This window comes from Chondrus crispus, genomic scaffold (assembly GCF_000350225.1).
Source record: "Chondrus crispus Stackhouse genomic scaffold, scaffold_61, whole genome shotgun sequence".
Lineage (NCBI taxonomy): Eukaryota > Rhodophyta > Florideophyceae > Gigartinales > Gigartinaceae > Chondrus > Chondrus crispus.
Genome location: NW_005178572.1, coordinates 187,352 through 207,538, shown reverse-complemented (window position 1 = coordinate 207,538; position 20,187 = coordinate 187,352). Strand labels below are relative to the sequence as shown.

The window sequence follows — 20,187 nt, the reverse complement described above, 5'->3', positions numbered from 1 at the left end:
GCCAGCGTGCGAGCCGCCCGGAACTGTCCGCCAGGTTGAGGACCCAGCGCAGGGCCTCATGATCTGTGCGGAGATTAAACGTGCTTCCGTACAGGTACGGCCGTAGCGTTAGAATGCTCCACACTACGGCCAAGCATTCCTTCTCGGTGGTCGTATAGTTGCGTTCCGCGTCTGTTAGCGCGCGGCTCCAGTATCCGATCGGTAGGCGACACCCGTCGGGCTGCTCCTGTAAAAGGGCGCAGCCCACTTGGTGTCCGCACGCGTCGGTGTCCAGCGTGTACTTCTGACCGTAACGGGGCAACGCGAGAATTGGCGGTGACACGAGGCGCTTCTTCAGCGCCTCAAATGTTTCGTATTCCGCATCGGATAGGACCCCGAACTCGAAGGGCTGATTTTTGCCGGTCTTCCGATTAAGCGGTGCGGCGATCTTCGCGAAGCCCTTGACGAATCTCCTGTAGACATTACACATACCGAAAAAGGACCGTAGCTCCGTTTGGTTAGTTGGCGCGCGCGCCCGCTCGATCGCGACAACGTTGCGACGCTCGACCTCCAGCCGTCCCGGTCGGATAACATGACCCAGGTAGGTAACCGACGTATCGAAAAACGCGCACTTCGATAGTTTTAGCGACACGCCGGCGTCTTGTAGCAAGCGTAGTACCTCGCGCACGTGTGCCATATGTTCCGTAACGGTTCGCCAGTAGACAATGACGTCATCAAGGTAGACCAACGCGGTCTCCCATTTCACGCGGGACAGGATGATGTCGACCGCTCGTTGAAATGTCGCGGGCGCGTTTTTGAGACCGAACGGCATGCGTAGAAAGCGGTAGAGGCCCGAATGCGACGCGAACGTTGTTTTATCGCGGTCCTCCTCGGCGATCTCCACCTGCCAATACCCGCTATTACAGTCTAGCGTGGTAAAGACAGTGGCATCGCCGAGCGAGTCGATACATTCGTCCATGCGCGGTAGTGGGTAGGAGTCGCGAACCGTAACGGCGTTTAGCTTGCGGTAGTCCACGCAGAACCGCATGGTCCCGTCCTTTTTAGGGACGAAGACCACGGGGCTCGCCCACTCGGCCGATGTCGGTTCGATGACTCCCGCGCGCAGCATGCGGTCGATTTCCTTCTTCTCCTTCTCGCGCGCGATGGGTCCGGCTCGGTAGGGTGCTTGGTAGATCGGCTTCGCACCGGGCTTCAGCTCGATGCGATGCTTTGTAGCATCGATCTTACCCAAGTGGCCGGACCACATGTCCTTGAACTCGGACAGCATGTCCATAATTTCCGACCGGACGGTACTGTCTTCTGCACCAATATGGAAGTCTTCTTCCCACGAGCGGGTCTTCTCCGCGTCCGTATCGGTCCGCTCATCCGCGTTAGCGGGATTGCCACTGTGGGCGTCGTCCGTTTCCGGTTCTTCGCGTCGCGCGCCTCCTCCCGTGGCGGTGGTGGATTTAATTTTGCCATCGTCCGTAACGGGTCCTTCTCGTCGCGCACATTCCCCTGCGGGTGAGGAATTAATCCTGCCTTCGTCCGTAGCGGATTCTTTGCGACGCGCGTATCCTTCCGTAGCGGTGGAGGATTGTCTTCTGCTCTCGTCCGTAACTGGTTGTTCGCGTCGCGCTTGTTCCTCCGTAGCGGTCGAGGAATTATTTTTGTTCCCTCCCCCTTCCTTAGCGTCGGCCTCTCCGGGGACCGGCACGCCAAGTGTCAGGATGTGTGTGGGGGATGGCAACGCGAGACCGACAACGGTATGCTTGGGGACGTGGGCCGCGCGGCTTCCGAAGTTGCTAACAAGCACCGTAAACGGCTCGCCCGGGAAGAGGTCCATGACCCCCTGGGCCATCAGGCATAAATTCTTATGCGCCGTTTTGGGGTGGTTTTGCAGGAAGCAAAGCCCCCCAACCGGTGTTGCGACGCGTACCATCGCTTGGGTCATCGGGGGTATCGTGACCCCCTTGACCACGCGAATTTTCCGTGACGGTACGTTCGTCGGGAACTGCGCGCGCTTCCGGTCGGCCGAATTTTCCTCCTGCGGGAGCTGCTGCGACGGTCCCCTCGAGGCCATCTTGCGGTCGTGCCTCGAGGGTGTGACTCCCGTCAGCGCTACGGACGGCGCATGATGGAACAGCACCTTCCTCTGCGGTGGCAGGATCGCCTTCACGTGGCGATCCAGGAACGTGGTTCCGAGGATACAGTCCACCGCGAGGTTGGTGACGACCAAGAACGGCACGCGCGCGACGAACTCACCAATCCGGACGTACAGTTTGAGCTCTCCGAGGGCCTTCATCGACCTATTCGAAGCGTCGATGAGCGGCGGGCTCCGCGCGGACTGGATGGCAGCGCGCCACGGTTCTGCCACCCAGCGTAGGTGGATTAGATTCGGGCCGGCGCCCGAATCTAGAACCGGCGTGATGGCGCGCATCATCGCGCGTCGTTGCCCGACCGTTGCGGTGACCTTATAATTTTGCTTCTTGAAGAAGCAAATTGCCGCTTCGTCCGTTCGGCTCTGCGATGGCGCGCGTACCGAAGCGGTCGACGGGGTGCCTTGTTTATTGAGGCTTGGCACGGGGAGGATCGTCGACGCCTCTACGCGTCCTCCCCGGCTTCCCCCGTCAACCCAAGGTCCTCGGGCCCCTCGTCCGTCAGCGGTAGCGCGGGTTCTTCCGATTGAACGGCCTCGCGCGGCTCTACCACGTTGATGCCCGTGGGAGCCTGCGCACGCGAATTTTGCCACGCGGTCGGCGGTTGGCGCTCGAACGGCGAACCCGGGCGGAGACCTTGGCGGATCCGAAGCTTTTGATAATTGGCCTCGCGGGCCTGCAAAAGCTTCGAACGCAGCGCGCTATCCGCCACCACAGGACATTGCTCCTGTCGGTGGGTCAGGTCCAGACAGAACCGACACGGCGGGGGTCCAGGTAATCCTTGATTGAAGAACCGGACCCGCTGGTTTTGTACTGGCCTTCCGTACGGATGTGCGCGCGCGTTACCGTGTTGGGCGGGCGCCATCGGCGCGCCCGCCGGGGACGAGGCAGGTGACGGATGGTAGCTAGTCGGCGGCGAGCTAAGCGAGCTCGGCGTCGCCGACTGGTCCGTCACCGCCAGTATCTCCTCCGTTTCGGTTCCGCGTGCTGTCGGAAGTTCAGACAGGGACTCGACCGACAGCACGGGCCTTGTCCGCGCGTTGCGCGTGAATCTTCTCACCGAGTCGGACGGTGCTTGAGGCGACGCGAAGGAGGTCGCCTGTCTTCGAGCCGAGCGGTGCGTCTCGCCTATCGCTTGCGCGTAGCGTGCCACCGCTTGGTAGTCCACGCCCGGATGCGTCACGAGATAATTCCGCACCTGCGCGCACGTCGCTGGCAGAAGTCCCTCAACAAAAAGGGACTTCAGGCGCCTGTCCGAAAATACGGTTCTGCAGCGCAACGCCTTGTCCCACAACTGGTTACTGTACACCTCCTCCGTCATATTAGAGCTCTGACGGAAGGAGGTGACATCACCGACCGCTTCGGAAATAACTTCGTCGGTCGCGTACGTGCGCAATAAAAAATTAATAACTTCCGCGTAGGTTTCGAGCATATCGCGCTGCTCCGCATCGACCGCCATGGTGTTCCCGTGTAGCCTGGACTGGAGCAAGGGGTGAGCCTGCCCAGTCAAATAGAACTGGAAACACCATACGGCCGCGCCTTCGCTGACCCCATTGTGGTCGCAGGCCATCTTGAAGCGCGCGAGGAATCCTAGCACCGCGATTGGATCTTGACCACCGAACGTGTGGGTTTTCAGCTGGACGTCCAACTTCTTCCGATATCGGTTAACTCGCCGCGCGGTACTCGCGTCGTAGCGCGCGCTGCGATTTTCCAGCCTATACGTGCGGTAGTCGACGGCCTTGGTGAACAGGTCGTTCAGCGGCCTGATCACCGGCAACCGTTTCGGATCCCGCCTCGGGGCAGACCGGCGGTCTCTGCCCCTGCGATGGCGGTCTCCTTCTCCGCCGGGGCTACTGTAGCCCTCCGGATCGGAGTCTTCTCGCCGGAACCGACGTCGGTCGCGCGCATTGCGGCCTCTGCGGTCGCTTCTGCGCGATCCGTCCGACTCGGTGTCCTCGTCATCGGAGGGGTATCCACCTCCTCCGGCATCGCGGTATCGCGTGTAGCGTCCGTCGCGGTTATCATCGGAGGGGTAACCGACCCCCCCGGCATCGCGGTATCGCGCGTAGCGTCCGTCGCGGTTCTTGCGCGTCGCCCTGTGGCGACGTCTTGCGGTATCGCGCGTAGCGTCCGTCGCGGTTCTTGCGCGTCGCCTTGTGGCGACGTCTTGTGTCTTCTTCCTCGGAGGGGTTTTCTGTACCCTCCGAGGTGTAGCCTTGAGCGCCGGGTGCGCTTCTTCTGCTCGACCGATACGGCTGTCGCTTTTCTGTCGCGAAGTTTCTGTGGGCCCTCCTGTAGCACCATAAATTGGTGGGAGGTAAATGGTCTTACCCTCCGGGTGAGGGGCCATTGTACCGATCCCGGGTGCGGCGCCGATCGGTTCAGCGTGCGTTAGCGTAGAATCCGGAGCGGTTGAGTCGCGCTGCTCGCGTGCGTCGACTCCTGCTCCGGCGAAGGTCGTGGCCAGACGATTGGCCACGGCGGAGCTGATCGCTCCCTTTAGAGCCGTGCCGGACGGGGATTCTTCATCCACAGTGGTGAGCGCGGTCACCACCTCGCATTGGACTTGAGCGGGTAGAAGTTCGTCCAAAAGCGGTGGTATCGCGCTGCGTACGTGCGCGTCCACGAGAGCGGGCACCGTTCGGTCGAGGCATACGCGCGCTACCTGGGGGAGTTCCGTAGCGAGGAACTCCTCGACCCAGGCCTGGATGCGCGGCTGAATCGCGTCGACCATCCATTGGACGCGATTCTCAGTGCCTGCCGACCCGGCCGGCGTAACATCCGATGCGGACGCTCGCGTGCGGCCCGGTCGCGGTGGCGGTCGCAGCAGGGCTTCCGGGTTCTCCACCCGGGGGCGCGGTGCGCCACTGCCACTGCAGGTGCTCAGACGCCCGGAGGCGGAGTCTGCCCCTTGATCCGGTCGGTTCATCGTCGAATACGCTTCGCGATCGACGCGGTGATTTCTCAACCTTTTCCGTCCGTACGGTTCTGCGCAGAGCGGGCGTCAAGGCGCGCGGCTCTACCTCGAGAGTTGTACCCCTCCACAAGAGTACCAAAATGTGGTACAACTCTCCTCAAACCCTAGCGGGCGAGAGGCTCGGAGGATGAGCCGAGGGAGCTCGCGACGCGAGACGCGCGGCGCGCTGTTACCGAACGGTCGGACTTGCGAAAAGGGAGTGGCACACTGGCCGGTTACGCGCAGTCGTCCCGAGGTGCTAGATCGGAGACGACCGGTAACGGGTTAGAAGCCAACGCGCGAGAGAATACCGAAACGGCAGTACGTAGACGCGAAAGGGAGGGGGGCAAGTCTGCCCCCCGTGTTTACTGCGAGGACGGTGTCCAGGTCTTAACCCCTCAGAGGGACGCCCGGGACACCTGTCCAATACAGTACCTGTCACTTACTGTGGACCAGGTACTGTACGCGATTGAAAATCTAGCGCCGTCATTACACTACCGCACGGATCCTCACACTACGCGCTTGCATTACACTGCGCGCGCATTATCCCCACACGGTTCCTTACACTACACGTGTACCCAAGCGTACACCTGTCACTTGCTGCGCCCGTTCGGTAATCATACGTATTACACGTGGGCCACGGTGCCCCGTGCTCGCTGCGCGCGGCCGCTCCTACTGTACACCGACCGCGGATCGGTCGTTGTACCACAGTTCGCAGTGCGACGCAGGGCTATTCCGGAAGTTATTAAGATAACAGACATCACTAACACGGACGGCTATGCCACTAGGAAGGAGTCATTTAGTCCTTTTTTTAGATCTTTGTACGAGCTACAGGACCACTAGAAATTTATTGCGGTCCGATGGTCCCGTTATGCAGAATGGAACGTTAACGTTCCAGTCAGCAGTGCCCCACCCTTCGTATTCAATTGAATACGAAGGGTGGGGCACTGCTGACTAGCGACGATGTATTGAAGGAGTTATTGGAGAGGGAAACGGCGCGTGATGCCGCGTCCTGGGCTCGTGTGGAGAGAGATGCAGCGGCAAAGAAACGTCGATTTCAGCCGGAGCGGGAGGCCGAGGAGCGCATTTCGGCGAGGGACGCGGCGGAAGAAGCACGAATCGCGCGGGTATTGTGGATGTCGGAGAGGGGTGAGCATGAGATGCAACGGCAGATATCCCAAGGGGGGAGGAGGTCTCTTGCACGACAGCGTGCAATCCGGTTACCTGGGTAACCACGAAAAAACTAAAAGCAAATACAATTTTTTGATGCGTGTGGTATAACTACCTTCGTCCTGACCGCTCGGAAACGAGGGCGGTTAGAGGTAAGGGAGCCCGCGCCGCTGGGTAACCCACGCGCGAACGCAAACCGTACGGAAGGACTCGAAAAGAGGGAAGGCTCACGTGGCCGGTGACGCGCAGCCGGTCAGTGGTGTTAGATCCGGACGGCCGGTTACGGGTTAGAAGCCTGAGACTAAAAGGGAAACCGGAACGGGATAGCAATTAGCCGTAAAGGGAAGGGAGGCGAGTCTGCCTCCCGTTTACTGGAACGGGGCAGGTGCCCCCGGTCTTAACCCCTAAGTGGGACGCCAGGACACCTGTCCCGCTACAGTAGCTGTTACTTACTGTATACCAGCTACTGTGCTAAATTGGCTAATTTGTGCCATTAACTACTAATTACTAGTTAGCTACCGTACGGATTATACACGTGTGCCCGTGGTCACGATCCCGGCTAACGGTTGTGCCACGTGTTACCCGTGGCCACGCCCGCTGTTACTGGCCGTCCCACGTCGGACCCTTGGGGTACTACTGTGCACGGCGGCGGGCGCGTGTACGCCTGCTCGCTACAGTAGCACCCGCCCTCCCGCGCGGTTATCATCTCCCCGGGGGGTTGTGGTACGGAATTGTACTACAATGCGCAGTGGTTCGAAATTCGGTGTAGGATAGCTCCTTGAGATGGCTTAAGCCAATGAGGGCGTTTACTACAGTTGTGGTGCCGTTTTGATACAGCATCGGAATCTTAGGTATGTGTCTCCATCGGCAGGGTCCAACCCTCTGTCCAAGTTTGAGCTCATTTGGAGCACTGGAAGTACTTCTTTAATTTAAATGTTGATTTTGGTTCGAAATAGAGGGGGAGCTGATAGGGGCCCGTCAGCGCTACAATTGATAAGTTACCTATATAAAACCGAACGAAATAGGCATAAATACGCGAAATTCCATATAGTACAGTAGTTTTGTCGCGCCAAAGCAGAAAGGTTATGCTTTAAAACACAATATAATCGATTGCAGTAGACTGTCTGCGGTTCCCTTCCATACTTTCAACTGCCTCACTAGCTCGAACAAGGCGCGCAATGCCTCGAGGAGCTGCCATCACCGAACTGGAGAGCGGTCAAATCCTTGCTCTTCACAGCGAATATGTGTCTTTTAGAAGGATTGCCGAGATAGTAAATCGTTCCGAGGGGCCGTTCAAGCGGTTTTGCGTCAAGGTTTTAAGCGAAAAGCGCCTAAAAAGTGGAAAGAGAATCAAAAAGTCTCAGACACGCAAAAGCGAGCTATGGATCGTATGGCTTTACAGAGAGAAGATAGCGCCAGGACCATTCAAGCTGAGCCAAAACTCCCGATTGGAAACAGACGCGCTCAGAAAATTCTTAGCGCGGTACCGTATCTAATATATATAAAAAGATGGTAACGGCACCACAAATGGCTGCTACGCATAAAGAAAATAGGGTCAAGTGGTGTCGAAGATACATCAGAAAAGGAAAAGGGTTTTGGAACAGAGTCATTTTCAGTGATGAAGAAAAGTTTAATGGAGATGGACCAGACGGACTGGCATCGTATTGGCATGACTTAAGGACCAAGGAGCGCATATTTCCTAAGCGGCAGATGGGGGCTTTTCGGTCATGATGTGGGGGGCTATTAGTATGTATGGAGTGCCACCGCTAATATTTATGGATGGCCGTCAGGATTTTACTAAGTACTGCGAGGTGCTGAGGGATGGACTACTACCGCTTGCTGCTGAAGTGTTTGGGGAGGGGCAGAATTGGAGCTTTCAACAAGATAATGCTCCAATTCATACCTCTCATTTGACCAAACAGTGCCTCGCCGAACGCTCTATTACTACGCTTCCGTGGCCGGCTAAGTCTCCCGACATCAACATTATAGAAAACGTCTGGGGTGTCATGGCTAGGACCGTCTACGCGCGCGGTAAGCAATTCGATAACATTGAGGACTTGAAGGTAGCCATCGAAGAGGCTTGGGCTACAGTAGGGTCCGACCCTTTACTCAGGCTTCACAAGAGTCTCCCACGTCGCATGAATGCAGTGATGGATGCTCGCGGCGATGCTACGAAGTATTAAAGGCTCTTTTATGTTCTGTATCATATGGAATTTCGTGTATTTATAGCAATTTGGCCTTGTTTTTTAAAGATAGTTTGATTTTGGTTGCACTTGCCACTAATTTGACTTGATAGGCGTTTTAGTGACGCGTGATTGTGCTAGAGACGTGGCAGTTGGACACGTGTTGTTCGGGAAGTGCGTGGTCACCTCTTTTCGATGGGTGTATTTATTTCAATTTCGCACACTGTACACAGTATCAGCCCCCCCTTAATCTGGGTCAATCTTTTAAATTTAATGAAAAACATCTTCTAGTTAGCCATGCGCTCCACTTTTTTCCAACAGGTCAACCAGTACATTTCGTATCTTATGTCAAAACGGCGCTTATCAACGTCAAACAGATTGCCCGTGCCGTCCTCGACAGCTATTGGCTAGGTAACCGATCAGGGCTCTCTCCCTGCCCTATGTATGAATCACAGTTTATCATACAATCATTAATTATACTTCAAAGTTTTAGGGCACTCTCGGTGTGCACAGTGCACGCTGACGTGCGGCCCACCTCCAAAAGCCGCGAGATTGTGCACGCGTAGCCTCTCTCATCCCACGGTTTCGAATCCAAACTGTATGATTGATTTGTGCTCGGCGAGTGTCCTCCCCCACACGAACCCGATCTGCAGTCTTTTCTTCACAGGCTGCTCGCCGAGAGACAGCTTTCGCCTGGTGGGCAGTCCTCTGCTCCTGCTCTGCTGCTCTAGTTGCTTCCCGTACTAGTAAAATTTGCAATACACCGTCAGTGGTTAATAAAGCCCCAGCCCTAGTATTTAAAGTCCCGTTTTCTAGAACCGCCCCATGACTTCTCAATAAATTTCGAGACGACAAAAAGCTCTCCGGCAATTCTTTAAAAGCCTCAAATGATTCCTCCCTCGACCCATACGCTCCACAGTTGGTGATGTCCCCACAGCGAATGACTTCAGGAATAGCCCTCTTCCGTACAGCGCACCACACACCACAACCCTTAAACCCATTGACAATATTTGTGTATGTAACGGACTTACTATATGCAGAGTGCGGTAATTCACATAAGTGTATATGTCGTTCCGAATTTCAGCAGTAGCAATCAATGATCTGTCATTCAGGGCATTACGTAGATAGGTTTTGAACGGGGAAAAACTGAGTAGTCCAGTGTCTGGGTCCGGTGGCTTGTGTGAGCGGGAAGAGCCACTACATGGATTTTGTTCTCTCGCAAAAGCGAAAGGGCTTTGTATGAGGTATGGGCCCCATATCCGTCCATCGTCAAAAATTAGATTCCTATGTCTTTTGCGTAACACTTTTGTCTCAGAGACAAAATTCTCGCAAAACCGCAAGAAGATCTGGGAGTCCATTCCCACGGGATCTCTATAGGCAACAAGGGCATTTCCTGGGAGATAACATGCGGGCGTCTCCCGAGTCCCGTCGGGTCGTACTCGGTACTTGGCTCGCTTTCCGGGTATGCTATCGGTGTCCAGCTGCGTCCGTCTGCCGAAACGACTGGCATAATCGTTACGTGGGAAGCATTTCCCGACCACTTCATTTCAATGGAATTATTCCACCCCTGCTCTCCATCGCAGCCTTCGCTCTCGCTCTGAAAGCTGTTCCTGTAGAGAAGCCGGACTCGTCTAAATTGAAAATTTGAGACCCAGTTGTTACCTGAAATTCCCGATACACTTGCTCAAGACGAGCGAAGTGTTCTGCTAAATTTGACGGTGACATGGCGACAGCGCGGTCGCTCTCTAAATTGCAACGTCTTTTCATGGACAACTCTGGATTTCGTCGTAAAAAGCATTATAGAAACCTGTCACCTGGGCGCAGATTCCGAAAAAGAATCGTTTCCATGCGTTCTTGTGGAAGTCGCTCAACAAAGTGCTGAACTAAATCTTTATTACATTCACGAGACAATGGCGTTCCGTTTCGCGCGAAGTCCAGCGCGGAGTCGAGGATAATTTTTTCCTCACGGGCATTGAGAGCCGGGGGTCGGCCTTGAGGGGATGGTGCGTCATTGGCATTGAGAAACCGCTGCAAGGAAGAATAGGGAATGCGATGCAAGCGAGCGGAGGCACGAATGCTTATTTTTTTATGGTCACAGCGGTCCGTGCAGACCTGAGACACGTGAGTTTGGTAGCCGTGGGGAGGTGGGCAAAGCGCGGGCCGTGGTGCACCATGTTGCGAGAGTGTGTTGAGGGTATTGAGAATGGTGAGGCTACGATAGGGACTTGAGAGTTGCTCTGAGGGACCAAATAGGGGGGTAGTGCTCTTGTGATAGTGAGCTGAGGTACGATAATGGGCGGTCAAATGGAACGATGCTCCGAATTCAAAAATCAGATCGGCAGGGCGCGTAGTCCAACGCGTTCCCATAGAAACGCTCATCAATGGAAATAGTTGTATCATAACGTCATGTTCATCAAACATTTATTCAAAAGTTAGATCCAAGTTAGAGCACTGAGTTAGACCCAAGTTAGAGCACTGATTCATGTTTCGGGCGGGGGATGATATAGGTACAGTGCGCGAAACTGCATGCAGTTTCGTCAATGGGTTGTATTTATTGCAATAAATACACCCATCGACCACCACGTAAACAACACCTCCGATTGCCCTTCTAAAGCATCGCCCCCCGTACAGTACCAGGACATCAAGAAATAAACATTTGTAGAGCCCGCCAGTTGTACGTGGACACGGTTTTGGAGTTAGCTCCGCAAAGTCGCGCGAAACTGGCATACATACGCGAAATACCATAAAGTACAGTACCTTTAGGGCGCCAAAACAGGACCGTAAAGCGCTATATTGTTACCGTATTCGGAAATGAAGTACCTTAGGCTATACTTGAAAGGGAGACAGCTGACTCCACTTGAGTCAAGCTGAGCCCCCTTTCATCCATCTAAGTCAAGTACCCTCTTATGGTAGTTTAAGTGGTTTAATATGTCTATATAACACGTACTCTGACCTATTGCAGTAAAGTCAGAACAGTATCAAATCTCCACGGTCAACCTTGCTCTGCATTCTCTGTAATAGGTTATGGGCCTATAGCTGAAAATTTCCATTTGTTCTCTCGTTTTTTCCCTGGTCCACAATGTCAATGTCAAACGACAAGCTTGATTCTTCGTTCTTTCGCATCGACCGCCTGGGCCCACAAAACTACTATCTGTGGTCAAATGAAATGGAAATTATGCTGCGTGGTAAAGGTATTTGGAAACATGTTGAAGGGACTGCTGTTGCTCCTACGGATGAAGAAAAGCTTACAATCCATGAGCAAAACCGATATATGGCTTTGGCACACATTATGATGTCTATAAGTCCCGCCTGTAAGCCTTCTGTCCTCCGATTGCGTGACCCCAAAGAGGTGTGGAAGACGCTTACAGAAACTTATCAAATGGTTTCTGAAGCCTCTATTGATGCCAAATTGTCTGCCCTACAGGAAATCGGGATGGAAACTAGCGAATCAGTCCTTGAATATTCGAACAAAATCGAAACATTGACGAATGAGTTGCTGGCAATTGGGCACAAAGTAAGTGACATAGAAAAGAAGCGTGCTTTGCTTCGTGGGTTATCTTCTAGTTTCTCAGTTATTGCGCAAGTGATTCGAGCTACAGGCAAGGCATATTCAGAGGCACTCTCAGAACTGGTCGTTGCTGAAATGACAATTAAAAAGCCAGGCACGCAGTCTGCTCTCGTTATGAACAATGGGAGTAACAGTCACCAACCGAAATCACAGTATGACTGTTCACATTGTAGTTGACACGGTCATACATCTGGTAGGTGTTTTCATAACCCCTCTAGTCAGTCCTACAGAAAATCGTTTATGAAAAATGGTGGCAAGAACTCCCATCGAAGGCCGCACCATGCTGGCCACAAACACGGTAACGACAAGGCACCCCCAGCTCATACTGCCATGGTGACAGTTTCGAAGGCCCTTGTTGTATGTCAGAAAGATGAGTGCTCCACAAAATGGATGATAGACTCCGCCTGCACGGCACACATGACCAATGATAGGTCAAATTTCGCCGCTTTCGTTAGCCAAGATTGCTCTGTCCAAGTTGGTAAGAAACAGTTCCTCGATACAAAAGAAATTGGCACCGTAGTGGCTTTGGCTATCGTTAATGGAAAGAAACAAGCCATCACATTCAGCGATGTCCTATATGTTCCCAACATATTGTATAATCTCCTATCTGTCTCTTGTATTCGGAAGAAGGGCTTCCGTTCTGTGTTCGACGAAGACGGCAGTTCGGAAGGCCTTTGATTTATTGAGGACACGAAAAACAATAAAAGGAAGCTTGTGGGTTACGATACTACAGCCGGTCTATACGAGGCCGTCATTCATATTCCAAAAGAAGCACGGGCCACAGCCCTTTTCGCGGATACCAGGGGTGATCCCCTGTCATGACACAGACGCTTAGGGCATGTCAGTGCTGCAGTACTGTCAAAATCAAGCAAGATTGTGAAAGGTATCCCAACAACCGGATAGAACAACCCTTCAAGAAGCTGCAAAAACTGCAAGCTTGGGAAGTCGTGCCGACACAGTCGCAACACACGCTCTGAAAACCACGCTCTGAATGCACTTGACCGTATCTATTCAGATATGGTTGGTGCAGTGCGTGTCCGTTCTTTTTCAAACTCACAGTACTTTGTTACTGCTATCGATGACTACAGTGGGTTTTCAATGGTCCGGTTCCTTCGGAGAAAGAATCAGGCAGCAGATACTTTACAAGAAATGATTCTTGAGTTCCAGTCTTTGTTCAACAACACAGTAAGTCGTCTCCCTGTGCTCAACCGTCGAAAAGTGAAGTGGTTACGGTCTGATGGTGGCGGTGAATACGTTTGTTCCCGACTGTTATCTTGGTTTCGTGCACCTGGCATAATACACGAGGTAACTGCTCCGTACTCTCCTGAGTCGAACGGTCGTACTGAACGGCTAAATCGCACTCTCCTAGACATGGCAAGAACAATGATGGTCAATATATCTACTTCCCAACGAGACAGATACTGGGCCGAGGCGGTGAACTGTGCAAATTACTTACGGAATCGGTTGTACACCGACAGTTGCAAGGAAGACGTCACCCCATTTGAAGTTATTCACGACAAGCCCCCGAACCTTTCTAATGCAAAAGTATTTGGTTCCGCGGCTTTCTGTCATGTCCTGAAACAGAAAAGGGAGGGCAAATTTGCCCCCAGGTCCGTCGAAGGCTTTTTTGTTGGTTATGACAGAGGTACGTCATACAGAAAAGTGGTAAGATCACTATATCACAAGATGTCGAGTTTATTGAATCCAAACCAGCTTCTCAAACGACTTCAAACGGTGACTACATGGTACAAATTGACATGCCTGGCATCTTTCCTGCCGCCCAGCCCGTTTCACCATCTGAGGTCAGTAATGCACTGCCCCCACCCGAGGTACACGATACCAATAATGATGTTACTATTGAATCCGAATCCGACAATTTAGACCTGATAACGTACGACCCGGTACTACGCCGGTCGAACCGTGGCACCGCCGGTGTACCTCCTCAGCGTTTGGGTTTTCACACAGCTTGTTTGGTGACTGACTCTACAATGAATGCTGACAGGACAGATGTGCCCTTTACCTATGAGGAAGCCACATCAGGTGCTAATGCTGATTCATGGCTCCAAGCTATGAGAGAGAAGATCGATTCACTTATCAATCTCAAAACCTGGTCTCTTATTACGCTTCCACGAGGCCGCAAAACTGTCAAAACGAAATGGGTATACGATATTAAGACAAATGTCGATGGGAGCGTTCAGCGATTCAAAGCCAGACTCGTCGCTAAAGGCTTTACGCAGAGGCTGGGAGTCGATTACAGTGAAGTGTTTTCACCGGTGGCCCGATACAGTACCGTCCGATTTTTTATTGCGTTATCTGCGAAATATGGTTGGCCCACGGTTACCGTCGACGTCAAATCTGCATTTCTTAATGCAGAACTAAAAGAAACAATATTTGTTTCTCAGCCACATGGTTTCGTTGTGCAGGGAAAAGAGGATCACGTTTTAATCTTGCATAAGGCTCTCTACGGCCTCAAGCAAGCATCTCGCGAATGGCACACACTTCTAAATACGTTCCTGCTCTCGGTTGGGTTTGACCAGTTTCATGCCGATAAAAGCCTCTACGTGAAACGCTTAAAAGAGTCGATCATACTACTGGTTGTGTATGTGAATGATATCAAAATAACGGGTGATGACGGCGGACCTATCAAAGAAGTCATTGATCAAATATCAGCCCAGTTCACAGTTCGAAGAGTGGATAGCAGCAGTAAGTTCTTGGGCATGGACATCGAACAGTCTTCGGCTACTATCAAAATTCACCATGAGCCATTAATCAACCGAATGCTGCTATTCTTTTCAATGGAAGATTGTTATTCTAGCCGTATACCACTACACCCTGGTACTGATATAAACATATCTGGTTTGAGTCGTGAGGGGGAGAACACAGAAAGCATGGATGGTACCCCATACCGACAATTGGTCGAGTGCCTCCTACATCTTTCTAACACGACACGCCCCGATATTGCGTACGCCTCAAATTACCTTTCTCGTTTTATGCATGATCCTTCACCGTCTCTATGGAAGATGGCAAAATCTGTGCTCCGGTATTTGAAAGGCACAAAGAAACTGGGAATCGTTTACTCAAAAGGTCTTATCAATGCAAGGAAGACATAGTCTCTGGCTTCAGTGACTCAGACTGGGCCCAGGAGAAACCCTCCCGGAATTCAATCAGTGGCTATGTGTTCATGTTTGCTGGAGGTGCCGTGAGTTGGCGCAGCAAACAGAAAACTTCAGTTGGGCAAAGCTCCTTGGAAGCTGAATACATCGCTTTGGCATTTGCCATCCGAGAGGCCTTATGGTTTCGAAACTTCGGTACCATTGTAAACCCAATCACGGATGGGACCGCTCTTGCTATCAAAGCGGATAATCAAGGATGCATAAGTGTGGCACAGAACGGCATCGTGAACGAAAGGACTAAGCATATCGATGTGAAGTACCAGATGATCGTTGACAATGTGGCCAAAGGCAACATTCATATATCATACATTCCAACTACTGAAATAATAGCCGACATCATGACGAAAGCATTGGCAGTCAAACCGTTCGAGTATCTCAAACAAAAAGTCGGTATGACGCCTTGATCTCCATTCCCTCAAGAGGGAGTGTTACCGTATTCAGAAATGAAGTACCTTAGGCTATATTAGAAAGGGAGACAGCTGACTCCACTTGAGTCAAGCTGAGTCCCCTTTCATCCATCTAAGTCAAGTACCCTCTTATGGTAGTTTAAGTGGTTTAATATGTCTATATAACACGTACTCTGACCTATTGCAGTTAAGTCAGAACAGTATCAAATCTCCACGGTCAACCTTGCTCTGCATTCTCTGTAATATATATCAGCCTCAAAACATCCCAACGTAAACTGCAACTGCTCCTTTACAATATCAATACAACTTAACTATCCAGAACAAAGAAGAAATGCCTCGGGGCCCCGCAATAACCGATCTTGAGCGTGGCCAGATCTTGGCTCTCCACAAGGAATGCATTTCATTCAGGAGCATTGCGGAAGCTGTCAATCGCTCCGTAGGATCCGTACAGAGTGTACTTAGGCTGGGGTTTAAACACAAACATCCTAAACACTGGAAAGGAAATCAGAAGATCTCAGAGACGCAGAAGAGGGCTATAATCAGGATGGCTTTAATAGGAGAGGATAGCGCGAGAGGTATTCAGGCTGAGCTCAAACTGACGATTGGGCACAGACGCATCCAACAAATACTGAGCGCTGTGCCCTATCTCAAGTATAGAAAAATGATCACGGCACCACAGATGACCCCTCAGCATAAATAGAATAGGGTCAAGTGGTGCCGTAGATTCATAAGCAAGGGTGAAGAGTTTTGGAATACTGTGGTCTTTAGCGATGAGAAAAAGTTCAATGGTGATGGTCCTGATGGTTTTGACTCGTACTGGCATGATCTCCGCACCAAAGAACGAATTTTTCTAAGCGACAGAATGGGGGATTTTCGGTTATGGTGTGGGGTGCCATTAGTTTATATGGTGTTTCTCCTATTGTTTTTATGGATGGAAGACAGGATTCTACTAAGTGTGTTGAAGTTTTGCGCCACGGTTTACTGCCATTTAGCTCAGAGGTATTTGGGGAAGGGCAGGGTTGGGTGTTCCAGCAGGACAATGCCCCGATTCATACATCAAATTTTACAAGAACTTGGCTCTCTGGCCATTCTATAAGGACTCTACCGTGGCCTCCTAAGTCCCCAGACATGAATATTATCGAAAATGTCTGGGGAGTCATGGCTAGAATGGTGTACGCAAGAGGCAGACATTATCAGAATGTTAGAGAGTTGAAGGATGCCATTGAAGAGGCTTGGTCTACAGTGGGGTCGGACCTTCTTTTAAAGCTGTACAAGAGCCTACCCCGTCGTATGCATGCTGTCATGGATGCGCGGGGTGGTGCAACAAAGTATTAAATGCTCCTTTATGTTTTGTGTCATATCATATTTCGCGTATTTATAACAATTGCGCTCGGGTTTTTAAAGATACTGTATCTCGACAGTGGTGCGCTGTATCTATATTCTTGATTGATATGCGTTATTATTGGCGCGTGTCAGACCCGCATTCGTGGCTGTTTGTGGACGGACTGGTCACGAAGTGTCAGATTGATCCTTGTCGATGGGTGTATTTATTACAGTTTCGCGCACTGTATGTAGTAGCGATATCCAACCAGCCCCCTACCTCGCAACAACAGAACTGCCAGCCAAACCGGCGCATACTCGCTACAACCTTTACCTCTTTACTTTGCCAGCCAAACCGGTGCACACTCAATACAACCTTTACCTCTATACTTTGTCACGCCTTCCCACACCTCCCCGCCTTGCACGCCTCGCACGCAGCTTTCCCCCAGCCCCACGTCCGCGTTCCCGCCGGGCACGCCTTGCAAACCTCGTCCCTCACGCCGCTATAAGTCCCGGACCTGCACTTTCTGCACTTTCCCGCGGCGAGCCCCTTCCCGGCCGCGCGCCAGCCCCTGCACGAGCACTTGGCCCCGTTGTACCCGCTGCGCACCAGTCCGTCGGGGCACCTCTCGCACGCGGCCCCCCTGCCCGCGCTCACCGCCCCGTCCGCGCACGGCCGGCAGAACTCCACCCCGCGCCGGAACGCGAACACCGCCTCCCCGGCCGCGCACCCGTCCGCCCCCGGCCCGTTCACCACCCCCGACCCCGTGTAGAACTCCGCCGGCGTCGACCGCAGCCACCGCCCCAGCCCCGTCACCCGCGTGAACACGCTCGGGAACAACGGATGCCCGCAACGTACCCCGAACGACGTCGTCCCCACCAGCACAGCCTCGCTCCCCGCGTAACGCAGTAGGGGGCCGCCGCTGTCCCCGACACTGCGTCAGAGGAACGCCACGCGGAAAAATAAAAAACATACATATCATAGCCCCGCCCGCTATCCGTTAGTCTCCGCGTTCGTCGCGCGCCGCACGCCCGAAGTGGCGAAAACACCCCCGTCATAGCTTAGCTTACCATGTGTCGCAATCCCTGCCGGTGTAGCCTGCGCAGATCTGGTTCCTAGCCCAGATTTTCTCGGGCACCGTCAGCGTGCCGTACCGCGCCTGGCACGCCGCGTGCGGCACGACGGGCATGTCCACCTGCCGGAGCGCCATCGGCCGCACCCCGACGCGCCCGCCGTCGGCCCCGGTCGTGCCGTAGCCGACCGTGCGCAGGAACGCCGTGTCGAGCGGCAGCGCCGCGTCGTCGTTGAGCCGCATGTACTGCGACGCCTCAGTCGTGCCGCCCTCGATCTCGACCACGGCCACGTCGAACCGGTACTCGCGCACACCCGGGAACGCCTCGAACTGCGGGTGCTTGAACACCCGCCGCACGGGGAACGTCCCCGCCGCCCCCCGCTCCGCCGCCTGCCCGAGCCCCAGCGTCCACGCCTTGCCCACAGTCACCACGTGCCGCGTCGTTATGTCGCAGTGCGCCGCCGTTAGCACCCACTTGGGCGAGAGTAGCGTGCCGGAGCAGATCATCTTGAACCCGGGCGAGTACAGCGCTACCATGTAGTTTTGTAGTTTCGGAGACGCGAATTGGCCCCCGACGATCCGAGGCACTATGGTGAGTTCGCGCCGCGTTGTGCCGTTGTCAGCGAGGTGATCGTCAGCAACATTTTGTTGGTCTCGTCTCACCTGCACGTTCTGAGGTCGCAACCTCATGGATAAACGCTCCACAGGTTTGTCCCGTGAGAGGACCACGGGGCAACTCGGACTGTCCTTTGACGGGACTGAAGAGCGCAGAAGGTTGGCCGCAACGACGGATTCGGCAGCTCTTGACGATGGCGGCGAAGAAACCATGTCGACGCCATTGCGTGTCGGTGACGCTCTCACTGCTTGAAGCGTGAGAATCAGTACCAGCAGCAAATGGGAAAACAGGCGTGCCATACCAATGCCGGAAGCGAGAAACTCTCTCACTCTCTCACTCTCTCACTCTCTCTCGTTTCTAGGAGAGGCAAGGAGCAAAGTGGGTATTTAGTGTCTAGGGTGGGGCAATAAGGAACAGTCTCACTTGCGTCCGTAGAAAGTTGAGGAAAGAAAAGCTAAAGAAACCTGGCTTACGGAAGACAGGGCGCTGATATTATTGAATCCTGGGGATATACACTTGGGGAAAGGTTAAAATGGGCGAACGCGCTCCAAGACTGCAGCACACAAGATTGGAATCGAAACTCGAGGCGGCATTCTGACGACGAATGATCAAGTGTGACGCCGAGAAGCACGCTGGAATAAAAAGACTGCCTGATCCAGCGCTCAAACTGTGGCAGATGGGACGTTTTTCTTGATGGCTTAGGGCACCCGCGAGCGATTTATAGACGGGCCCGGCGTGTTTTACGATAACACAAAACTGTAGCTGTATTCTACGCGGCATCCCTGTATGCTACTGGAGCCCACAGGCCACGGTTTTAGGCCAACGACGAACGGGGAGGAGGGGTTAATTGATTTGAGGTTGAGCCCATCCCTAAACATACATCGAGACTAGCGCTTTGTATGTCAATACGCTTGGAAGCGTGATGTAGGGCAACCATTCCCCTAATCCCTAAATCCCCTAATAACCCCCTAATCCCCAAATCCCCTTATCCCCAAAATCCCCTATTGTTTTTTGTTTTTTTGTTTTTTTGTTTTTTTTCGAGTTCGCAAGTCGCCCTGCCTGACACTCCGACAGCAATTGCATGGGATACACATTCGTTACAGTGAGACATATAGATACAGTAGCACGTTTGTGACCTAGCAATGGCGGTTGAGGGGATAGGCAACGACGGCAATTTTGGAAAGTGATTAGCGAGTACATAGAATCTTATCTCCGCAACCGTACAGTGACATGAGTGCCAGAGACAGCAGGCCGCCAGGCCTCGCGGTATGTAAATTTACGTAAACAGTTGCGTCCGCAGTAAGATGACGGCGAGTGTCAATAATAAGGTTAGTGTGCAGGTTTTACCGACTAAACTGCATTTAGCGAACGCCTATCAGTGATACAGATTCGATGAATACAGAAACTGCGGCGCACTGTACTGTGATAGGCTATCACAGTACAGTGTGTTTCTTATTGGTCAATGAATATAATAGTACATTAATATATACTGTATAGTAATAGAGTTCATTGGGATGCCGAGGCAGCGAGGCACATTCGAGCAATGGATGATCTCATCCATTGATTGAGTGTGCCTCGCTGCC

General features: G+C 52.9%; 1 protein-coding gene across 1 annotated transcript; it reads left to right on the top strand.

Annotated features, from left to right (window-relative positions):
• The first annotated feature begins 7,991 nt into the window (after positions 1-7,991).
• Positions 7,992-8,447, top strand: CHC_T00007080001 (hypothetical protein). The gene has a single exon (XM_005710478.1). It carries the CDS (start codon positions 7,992-7,994, stop codon positions 8,445-8,447), a length of 456 nt encoding a protein of 151 aa, XP_005710535.1.
• The last annotated feature ends 11,740 nt before the right edge of the window (positions 8,448-20,187 follow it).